We start from the raw sequence: 11,534 nt of genomic DNA, 5'->3' as shown, positions 1-11,534 counted from the left end.
CGCTGACGCCACCGCTCGGCGACCTGGGTCCAGACCCGCGCTGGGCGTGGGCGGACTGGCGCAGGCGCCGTATGCGATCACGCCAAGCGCGGGAAGCGGCCCTGAGTGAGCTGGCTTCTGGCTTTTCACAGTCACAGAGGTCCGGTCCGCTGGGTGAGTTTTCCTCCGTGCAGTCAGCGTCCGTGCGGCCCACGGGAGAGAAGCGTGTCTTTTTCTTGGCTTAGTGTCTTACAAGCCTCTCCTGTATCCTGTTTTTGCCCTTCGGGTGGGGGAAAAGGGGCTGCCGAGGTGTGTCCGGGAGGAGACTAACCTCTCTTCTTGCCGCTTTAAAATAACAGTAGCTTTTATAAAACATTTTCAGGTAAGTAAAGGAAAAGATGCCTGCCACACAGAAGCCTATGAGATATGGACACACAGAGGGACACACAGATGTCTGTTTTGATGATTCTGGGAGGTAAGGCACTTTGAGAAGCAAAAGGAACGTTTCAGGTGTGATTTATTAGAACAGTTATTCTTATATGTCCTGTTAGCTGTCTGCCTAAAATTATTCAGATAGAAATAAGGTTGAAATCTAAAATGGCACATATATTTCCTCATATTTACTGTTTCATTCTGACCGTGGTAATTCAGTGTATCAAGAAACTTAAGGAGCGTGAAGTCTTACTTCCAGAGGAGTTGGAAGGGTTTGAGCTTTTCCCCACATTTCTCCTTTGTTCACGTCCCCTGAGCATCTCACACTATTATTATTATTAATAATAGTTCTTTTGCTAGATCAGTAGCTGCTTGTTTGTCAAATTTAGTGGCCCTTTCTGTCTTCGGGATATTTTATCCTTCCTTACCTTTTATGATGCCCTTTCCCGTTCTAAATTGTATTTAACTTTCAAACAGCTTTTTTTTTTCCTCTTATTTCTTCAGCTTGGTTCCTAAGTGGTGATATTGTCGCAGGGTTATTCTAGTCCCTGTAGAGGGAAATAATCAATAAATGGCCTATACTAGGAATAGAAAAGAGTTTTATTTGAGCCAAGCTGAGAGCTGTAGCCCAGGAGACACAGATTAAAGCACTTAAATTGTGTTCTATCAGACTGCACAATGAGGGAGGCTTATAACAGCGAATACTGCAAAGTTACGTAAGTTGTTTGTGAAGAGTTAAAACTGCAGCTGGCGAGAATTAAGGGTGCTTGTTAAGTAAGGGTTACTTGTTCAGTGTGGTTGCATAGTTATAAGGGGAGACCTTGATACCATAGGATTGCAGCTGGCAACTGCTAGCATATTGTTTTGAGAACGGTTGGTGGTATCCTAGGGTACAATATAGTTCAGAAAATTCAGGTTCTCAGTAATGCAGGAATGTGTCTAAAACCACAGTGGCCACCTAGCTCCGTTTTGAATACTTGAACTGCAGTTACTCCATTTTGATATTTTAATGAATTCTTCTCCTTAGTGGTTAAAGCCAATGAACAGGGTATGTTTGACAGTCCATAAGACAGGCTGTTCTAGTTAGGATAAAGTTTTAAGTTAAATCATGTATAAGCCAGATGATTTCCCCATACCTCACTGTGAGAATTTCTTCCATCATCCATTTTATTTTTCTAAATCCCGTTCCTGTGCAGTACTGTCTAATTGTGTGGCTTCTGCTGTTCCTCCTATGTTGATTCATTCACTAAAAAAAATATTTGCATGTCTACTTCAGTGGGGGCTAGAGATACAATAGCCTAAAGCATAATCTTTTCCCTTAAGATCTTTGTAGATTGAAAGAGTACAAATCAGTTGCAAAAATAAATGTATATTTAGCATATATGAGGGGAAGTTGATTTAGTTTGAGGCAGGGAAAGCCTCTCTGAGGAAGTGTTTCTTTTTTTTCTTTTTCTTTCTTTTTTTTTCTTTTTTTTTTTTTTGGTCTTTTTAGGGCTACGCCCATGGCATATGGAGGTTCCCAGGCTAGGGGTTGAATTGGAGCTGTAGCTGCTGGCCTATGCCACAGCCCACAGCAATGCCGATCCTTAACCCACTGAGCAAGGCCAGGGATCAAACCTGCGTCCTTATGAATACTAGTCGGATTTTGTTAACCGCTGAGTCACAACAGGAACTCCTGAGGAAGTGTTTCTTGAGATGAGATTGGAAGATTAAGGGGGCATTAAGAAGTATGAAGAGATGGGTGGTGGGGGCATTGGGGTCGTGATGAAGTATAGAGAGTGATGCAGAGATTGATGGGAGATGAATTTGTGAAGGTAGGAAATGGACATCTTATCCAAGACCTTTAGGACTTTATTAAGGAATTTTGTTTTTATTCCTAAAAGCAGTAGGAAGGTATTAAAGATTTGAAGCAGACAGATGTAACCAGTCATGTTTTTGAGCATATACATGGAGGACGAATTGGAAAAGGGGTAGGAGTGGATGCAGAGAGCCTATTTGAAGGTATCTATTACTCCTTTTGTTGAGTGTGTTGGAAGTTTGGACTCCGGTAGACATGGATATGGAGAAAAGAGGATACATTCAGGAAGTACTTAATAGGTAAAATCAACAGAATAGATCACATATTAGGGATGAAAGAGACGGAGGTGTCTGGGATAACATCTGTGTTTCTGAATGCTTCTGGAGAAATAATTGGCCTTTTGCAGATATCCAGTGTATTTGGAGAGGAGCCTTTTTCAGAGGTAGAACAGGGGGTGGAGATTATGAGTTTGCATTTGGACATAGTATAGGATGTCTTTGAGAAATCCAACTAGAAATGTAGACAGTTGGATAAATGCATGTAAAGCTCAGAGAAGAAATGTGAGCCAGAAATAGAGATCTACATCTTTAGCTGATACCTCCCGGAATTCAGGATTGAGGTCCTGGCTGGATATCTAAATGTGACAGTTGTCAGTATATAGATGATATTTAATGCTGTGAACTTGGATGAAATCTACTAGGGAGGGGAATGAATGTCGTTAAAAAATTCAAGGGCCAAGCCCTGGGCACTCCAAAATATTTAGAGATCAAGTAGGAGGCGATGGAGAATCTAGCTAAAGAGAATAATAAGGGATGGCTAGAAAAGTAGGAAACCAAGAGACAAGAATGATAGCAGTAAGCCATATAGGAGTTCCTGTTGTGGCTCAGCAGATTCAGAACCTGACTAGTATCCATGAGGATGCGGGTTTGATCCCTGGCCTTGCTTAGTGGCTTAAGGATCCTGTGTTGCTGCAAGCGGTGGTGTAGGTAGCAGACATGGCTCAGATCCTGCGTTGCTGTGGCTGTGATGTAGGCCAGCAGCTGCAGCTCCCATTCGATCCCTAGCCCAGAATTTCCATATGCCTCAGGTGTGGCCCTAAAAGAAATAAACCAAAAAAAAAAAAAAAAGCCAAATAAAGTTTTTTAAGGAGGAGTAAGTAATAGACTGGCAAATGTTGTTGGTAGGTAAGTTGAGGACTAAGAATTCCCCATTAAATATAGTAATATGGGAGCTATGGATGATCTTGAACTTTTTTTTTTCAATGAAGTGGTAAGAATAAAAGCCTTGTTGCAGTGGATTCAGGAGAATGGAAAGGGAGGAATTGGAGTTTTTAAAGATAACACTCAAAAGAATGAGGGTGGTCGGGTAGGAATGTGGGGTCAGGAAAGGTGGTTTTTGTTTTATTTTTCATTCTTTGTCTTTTTACAGCCACACATGTGGTGCGTGAAAGTTCCCTTGCTAGGGGTTGAATCGGAGCTGCAGCTGTGGGTCCATGCCACAGCCATAGCAATGTCAGATCCAAGTTGCATCTGCAACCTACACCCCAGCTTGTGGCAACACTGGATCCTGAGAGAGGCCGGTGATCAAACCCTCATCTTCACGGAGGCTATTGGGTTCTCGATCCACTGAGCCACAATGGGAACTCCAGTTTTTGTTTTGTTTTGTTTTTTGTTTTTTGTTTTTTGTCTTTTTGTTGTTGTTGTTGTTGTTGTTGTTGTTGTTGTTGTTGCTATTTCTTGGGCCGCTCCCGCAGCATATGGAGGTTCCCAGGCTAGGGGTCTAATCAGAGCTGTAGCTGCTGGCCTACGCCAGAGCCACAGCAACACGGGATCCGAGCTGCGTCTGCAACCTACACCACAGCTCACGGCAACGCCGGATTGTTAACCCACTGAGCAAGGGCAGGGACCGAACCCGCAACCTCATGGTTCCTAGTCGGATTCGTTAACCACTGCGCCATGACGGGAACTCCCAGTTTTTGTTTTAAGTGAAATTAGGGCATATGTATCAGTGGTGATAATCTAACAGAGGGATAAGCTGATGTTAGAGTAAAAGAGGGAGAATTTCTAGAGTGATGTTCTTGAGTAGGTGAAAGGGGCTATTTTATAGTACAAGTGGAGAGATTGGCCAAAGATAGGAGTATGGTCAGTTTTATAAATAGAGGGAAGGAGTGCCTGGGAGGGATGGGGAGAACATATGGACCATTTCTATACATTGCTTCTGTTTTCTTAGTGAAATAGGTAAAGTCATTAGTTGAGAGTGGGCATGAGGTAGAGGTTTGAAGAAAGGAGAGAGATGAGATAGTTTATAGAGGGAAAATTGAATGGACTAGGGAAGTGTAATAGGGTTGCAGGGTAGAACTAAAGGCCTAGTTCAAATTAGTGATTATAAATTTAAAGTGAGGAGTTCCCATCGTGGCTCACGAGCCCAACTAGTATCCATGAAGATGCGGGTTCGATCCCTGATCTTGCTCAATGGGTTGGGGATCTGGCGTTGCTGTGAGCTGTGGTGTAGGTTTAAGACACGGCTTGGATCTGGCATTGCTGTGTCTGGTGTAGGCAAGTGGCTACAGCTCCAATTTGACCCCTAGCCTGGGAACCTCCATATGCCTCGGGTGCGGCCCTAAAAGACAAAAATAAATAAATAAATAAATAAATGAATGAATGAATGAATGAATAAAACAACCTTAAAGTGAGACCAAATAACCTGGTTAAGTGCTTTTTCAGCCATATTTAGCTCTGTAAGTACAAATTTATTAATAGGCAGAGAGTTGGATTTAACCAGGGTTGGGGTTTGCCAGGTAAATATGACAAAGTGAAGAAGTTCCAGAAGTTTGAGGGTGATGCAGAGGAGTAACTTTAATGACATACTGTGGAATCTAAACCTGATTAGAAGGGATGTGATAATTTGAAGGGAGTGAGAGGAAGTAAAAAGGTAGTTTCAATAAATTGTCAATCCTAATAGAATTTTTAAAATTGTTAGATTTAGGATATTAAGGGCATAAAATGAAAGGGCAAGTAATTAGGATGATCGAAGCTGAGATTATGAGGCAGTTGTAACTGTTGGTAAAGACAAAAATCTAGGCTATGACCACAGGTGTCTGAGGTGGGGTGGAGGACAGAATTGAGAATCAGAAGATTTCATCTACATGAGTATTAAAAATACCAAGAATTGGGAGTTCCCGTCGTGGCGCAGTGGTTAACAAATCCGACTAGGAACCATGAGGTTGCGGGTTCAATCTCTGCCCTTGCTCAGTGGGTTAACGATCTGGCGTTGCTGTGAGGTGTGGTGTAGATTGCAGACGCGGCTCGGATCCCGAGTTGCTGTGGCTCTGGCATAGGTTGGTGGCTCCGATTGGACCCCTAGCCTGGGAACCTCCATATGCTGCGGGAGCGGCCCAAGAAATAGCAAAAAGACAAAAAAAAAAAAACAGAAAACCAAGAATTATGATAGGAATAGTGTTATTAGTGAGAGAATTACAATGAGCCCTGGGCAAACATCCTAAGAGAATTAGGGGCATTTCTCTTTCTGAATCTGGAGGTGGTCTGGTGGCAGTTTTATATTTTTTTCACTTTTTTTAAGGGAGAGTAGGGTGTGGCAATAGAATGGAAATGGTAATGAAGTGCAGTAAAGGCCCAGCTCCAAGCCCCAGAGGGATGTAGAAAAGAAATCAGCCATCACTTAAGTGGGCTGAAGAGGAAACGGTGTCCTCAGAGGAATGTTTAGAGAAAAGCTGATTTTGCTGCTGCCTGACCATGAATCTCATGAGGCCCAGTGGAAGGTTGGGGGGGCGTGTGTCATCAGATTAGGCAAAGAACATTGTGTGAGGATACCTTGGTAATCATTGGTTTCTTGTAGTTATGTCATAAAAAGGATAAGGGCATGACAGAATTCATCCTTTGCTCAGAAATTTACAGTGGATTTCTTAATTTCTCATCTAAACCAGGACATCTTTAAGAATGGGGAGAAGGGGAGTTCCCTTGTGGCACAGTGGGTTAATGATCCAGTGTCACTGCAGTGGCTTGGATTGCTGCTGTGGTGTAGGTATGGTCCCTAGCCTGGGAACTTCCACATGCTGTGGGCGTGGCCAAAAAAATGGGGAGAAATATTTCAAAATAATTAAAATTACAGTTTTTTGAATTACTGATTTATTGGCAAATTATTCTGTTTTGGTTGATCTGAAACTTATTTGTATTAAGAAAGTATTTCAGGAAGTTTCTGTTGTGTTTGACTCCCTAGTGGGAATTTCCCTGTGCCACTGGTGTAGCCCTGAAAAAGCAAAAATAAATAAATAAATAAGTAAACTATTTCAAAACATTTTTTCTTTTCTTTTTTTTTTGTCTTTTTGCCTTTTCTAGGACCGCACCCACGGCATATGGAGGTTCCAAGGCTAGGGGTCTAATCAGAGCTGTAGTTGCCAGCCTACACCACAGCCACAGCCCCAGCCCCAGCCCCAGCCACGCAGGATCCAAGCTGAGACTGTGACTTACATCACAGCTCACAGCTCCCGGCAACGCCAGATCCTTAACCCACTGTGCAAGGCCAGGGATTGAACCCGCAACCTCATACTTCCTAGTCAGATTCGTTAACCACTGAGCCACGATAGAAACTCCAAAACATTTTTTTCTTAAAAAACGTATTTGTGGAGTTCCATGGTGGTTCAGTGGATTGGGTGTTGTCACTGCTATGGCTTCAGTTGCTGCTGCTATGGCTCCGGTTCAGTCCCTGGCCCAGGAACTTCTGCATGCCCTGGGCATGGCCAGGAAAAACTCTCTATTTGTGACATTAAAATATTTTTAAATGAACAAAATGAAAAATGAACAAAATGTTTAGATTCTATAATCTAAATATTAGAATAAATAAAATAGTGATTCTTGGTACATATTCATATACCTTAATTTTTTTAGCCTGTCTCTAACATGATGTAGCTGATATTTTTCTGAAAAAAAAGTTTTTTCAATATAGTCTTTTTATTCTTCTAATAAAATTGGCTCTAGTCTTCTTGAGAGTTGCATTTTATGGTTAATAAATTTGAAGTGAGACCTTCAGTTAATTCTTTTCTTTAAATCATAGTATTTTGCAGTAGTATTTAGGTTCTAACCTACTTGGTAAGCTTAGAGCAAATTCTACTAAATGGAAGTCTCAATTTTTAAAAATTTGCCTTACCTGAAATGGATAAATATTTCACCTCCAGCATTTTTACAGATTCTGTCTTTTCACCTGCATTTACAGTACCCTTTTTCAATGATAAAATCTACCATATGTTTAAAGACAAAATTCATCAAGTAAATTCTCTCTGTGATTCCTTTGAATATTTCACAAATTTTAAGCCTACTCCATTTCATTCTGGCACAGAATATAAATTTGTGCAATTGAAAAGAGGAGGTATATCAGAAGGTTCTTCCCAAAAGCCAAGATATCCCAGAGAGCAACTACTGAATATCAAAATTAAGTCATTCACCATTTCATCTTTTAATATACAATTTGTTCAGTTCTGAGTTGCTTCTGTAGAGATGAATTTCAGTGTCTCCTCTGTATAAGCTTTGTTTTCATTAATTACATTTCACTAAAAACTTCAAAGACTTAAGTTGAATGCTTTGATTCAAGATTTCTTTTTTTTTTGTCTTGTTGTTGTTGTTGTTGTTGTTGTTGTTGTTGCTATTTCTTGGGCCGCTCCCGCAGCATATGGAGGTTCCCAGGCTAGGGGTTGAATCGGAGCTGTAGCCACTGGCCTACGCCAGAGCCACAGCAACACGGGATCCGAGCCGCGTCTGCAACCTACACCACAGCTCACGGCAATGCCGGATCGTTAACCCACTGAGCAAGGGCAGGGACCGAACCCGCAACCTCATGGTTCCTAGTCGGATTCGTTAACCACTGCGCCACGACGGGAACTCCTGATTCAAGATTTCTAACTACAGTAAGTCCACAAATAGCAAATGCTGGAGGGGGTGTGGAGAAAAGGGAACCCTCCTGCACTGTTGGTGGGAATGTAAATTGATACAACTACCATGGAGAACAGTATGGAGGTACCTTAGAAAACTATACGTAGAACTACCATATGACCCAGCAATCCCACTCTTGGGCATATATCTGGACAAAACTTTCCTTGAAAAAGACACATGCAACTTCATGTTCATTGTAGCACTGTTCACAATAGCTGGGACATGGAAACAACCCAGATGTCCATCGACAGATGATTGGATTAGGAAGATGTGGTATATATACACAAAGGAATACCACTCAGCCAGCAAAAAGAACAAAATAATGCCATTTGCAGCAACATGGATGGAACTAGAGACTGTCATACTGAGTGAAGTAAGTCAGAAAGAGAAAGGCAAAAACCATATGATACCACTTATATCTGAAATCTAGTATACGGCACAAATGAACCTTTCCACAGAAAAGAAACTCACGGACTTGGAGAACAGACTTGTGGTTGCCAAGGGGGAGGGGGAGTGGGAGGGAGTGGGATGGATTGGGAGTTTGGGGTTAATAGATGCAGACTATTGCCTTTGGAATGGATTAGCAATGAGATTCTGCTGTGTAGCACTGGGAACTATGATTAGTCACTTATGATGGAGCCTGATAATGGGAGAAAAAAGAATGTGTACATGTATGTGTAACTGGGTCACCATGCTGTACAGGAGAAAAAATAAATAAAAATGCTTGTTACTATAAAAAAAAAAGGATTTCTAACTGATTCTGAACAAAATGCAACTAAGGTTTAGAGAACTTGCTTGTAATAATAATAATAATAATAATAATAATAATGCCATTGTTAGATTTTATAAGGACACTTAGATTTTATAAGGTCACTCTTCAAATACTCAAAACACTTTATTTTTTTTATTTTTAATTTTTTGCTTTTTAGGGCTGTACCTGCAGCATGTAGAACTTCCCAGGCTAGGGGTCAAATCAGAGCTATAGCTGCCAGCCTACACAGCCACAGCAATGCAGGGTTGGAGCCATGTCTACACCACAGTTCACGGCCACACCAGATACTTAACCCATTGAACGAGGCCAGGGATCGAACCCACATCTTTGTGGACACTAGTCAGGTTCTTAACCCACTGAGCCACAGCTGGAACTCCCATAGATTTCTTAATTTAGTAAAAATATTGTTTTTACTATAGTGCTATACTCTACCAAAATGTGTATTATTACCAGAAAATTAAGAATTTTATCTTTAGTGTTGAACCCTTCAAATGCAATTAGGTAGAACTCCCAGTAGTTTCAGATATTTCACTTTCCACAAGCTTTGCTTTGAACTTCCGAGAGCTTTACTTTGTTTCCATGAACTGAAGGGAAAATAAAAACATTATTGAAATTAATCTGACTGATTTTCTTTTTAAAACCTTTGGTAACATTGCTATAAAACCAGTATCATTTAATTGAGTAGAAGTGTTCTTTTTACTGAGAGAGACAACGTAATAATAGTTATGATTTCATTTTTCATATTTCCTAGAAAACCTAGAATGAAAAATGAACAAAATTAATTCAGAACAAGTGTCATTGTTTTGGCACTGCTTTGTCCAGTACAGTGGCCAGTAGTCATGTGTAGCTATTAAGATTAAACAAAAGTTCAGTTCCTTGGTCATACTAGTCAGTAGTCACTACTAATTGCTTAGTAGGCAGATGTAGACCATTTCCATCATCTCAGAAGTTTCTGTCGAATATCATTGAATTCTTTTTTTTTTTTTTTGGTCTTTTTGCTATTTCTTAGGGCCGCTCCCACGGCGTATGGAGAGTCCCAGGCTAGGGGTCGAATCAGAGCTGTAGCCACCGGCCTACGCCAGAGCCACAGCAACGCAGGATCTGAGACGCGTTTGCAACCTACACCACAGCTCACAGCAACGCCAGATCCTTCACCCACTGAGCAAGGGCAGGGACCAAACCCGCAACCTCATGGTTCCTAGTCGGATTCGTTAACCACTGCGCCACGACGGGAACTCCATCATTGAATTCTTATGAAAAGTCATTTTTTATTGTATTTTTTTAGGGCCACATCCATGGCATATGGAGGTTCCCAGGCTAGGGATTGAATCAGGGCTGCAGCTGATGGCCTATGCCACAGCTACAGCAAGGCCAGGGATCTAACCTGTGTCATCAGGGGTGCTAGTCTGATTCGTTTCCCCTGAGCCATGACAGGAACTCCGAAAAGTCATTTTTTAAAAGATGCATACTCACTTTGTACTACTAGGGAAACAATTTTAGATTCCACATATAAAGAGTCTAGTTGAATCCATGTTGCTGCAAATGGCATTATTTTGTTCTTTTTTTATGGCTGAGTAGTATTGCATTGTGTATATATACCATATCTTCTTAATTCATTCATCTGTCCGGTGACCATTTAGGTTGTTTCCATGTCTTGGCTGTTGTGAATAGTGCTGCAGTGAACATAGAGGTGCATGTATCTTTTTGAATGGAAGTTTTGCCTGGATATATGCCCAGGCTTGGGATTGCTGGGTCACGTGGTAGTTTATATATAGTTTTCTAAGGTACCTCCATATTGTTTTACATAGTGGTTGTATCAATTTACATCCCCACCGACAGTGCAGGAGGTTTCCCTTTCTCCACACTCTCTCCAGCATTTGTTATTTGTAGTCTTTTTTTTTTAATGCATGTTATTTGTAGCCTTGTTAATGATAGCCTGAGGTGGTACTTTCTTATATTCTTGATTTGCACTTTTCTAATAATTAGAGCACTTTTTCCTGTACCTGTTAGCAATCCGTATGTCTTTGGAGAGATAAATATCTATTTAGGTCTTCTGCCCATTTTTTGATTCAGTTGTTTGGCTTTATGTTGTTGAGGTGTTTTGTATATTTTAGAGATTAAGCCCTTGTCGGCTGCATCCATTGGAACTATTTTCTCCCATCCTGTAGGTTGTCTTTTCATCTTTTTTTTTTTTAATAGCCTCCTTTACTGTGCAAAAACTTGTAAGTTTTATTAGGTCCCATTGGTTTATTTTTGTTTTTATTTCTATTGCCTTGGGAGACTGACCTAAGAAAACATTTATACAGTTTATGTCATAGCATGTTTTGCCTATGTTCTCCTCTAGGCGTTTTATGGTTTCACGTCTTATGTTCAAGTCTTTAAGTCATTTTGAATTTATTTTTGTGTATGGTGTGAGGGTGTTTCTAGTTTCATTGATTTACATGCAGCTGTCCAGTTTTCCTAGCACCATTTGCTGAAGAGACTGTCTTTTTCGCTTTTTATATTCTTGCCTCCTTTGTCAAAGATTAATTGACCATAGGTATCTGGGTTTTATTTCTGGGCTCTCTGTTCCATTCTGTTGATCTGTATGTCTGTTTTTGTACCAGTACCA

At 40.9% G+C, this 11,534-nt stretch overlaps 1 protein-coding gene across 1 annotated transcript in view; it reads left to right on the top strand.

Moving 5' to 3' along the window:
- The first annotated feature begins 60 nt into the window (after window positions 1–60).
- WDHD1 (WD repeat and HMG-box DNA binding protein 1) overlaps window positions 61–11,534 on the top strand; it is a 79,735-nt gene continuing 68,261 nt past the window's right edge. Inside the window, exons 1-2 of the mRNA XM_047767390.1 lie at window positions 61–153; window positions 362–454. Of these exons, the coding sequence (XP_047623346.1) occupies window positions 378–454 (77 nt within the window). The 5' untranslated portion in view covers window positions 61–153; window positions 362–377. The remainder of the gene's footprint in view (window positions 154–361; window positions 455–11,534) is intronic.

Source organism: Phacochoerus africanus, chromosome 2, assembly GCF_016906955.1.
Source record: "Phacochoerus africanus isolate WHEZ1 chromosome 2, ROS_Pafr_v1, whole genome shotgun sequence".
In the NCBI taxonomy this organism is placed as follows: Eukaryota; Metazoa; Chordata; class Mammalia; order Artiodactyla; family Suidae; genus Phacochoerus; species Phacochoerus africanus.
This window is presented reverse-complemented; position numbering and strand designations above follow the sequence as displayed.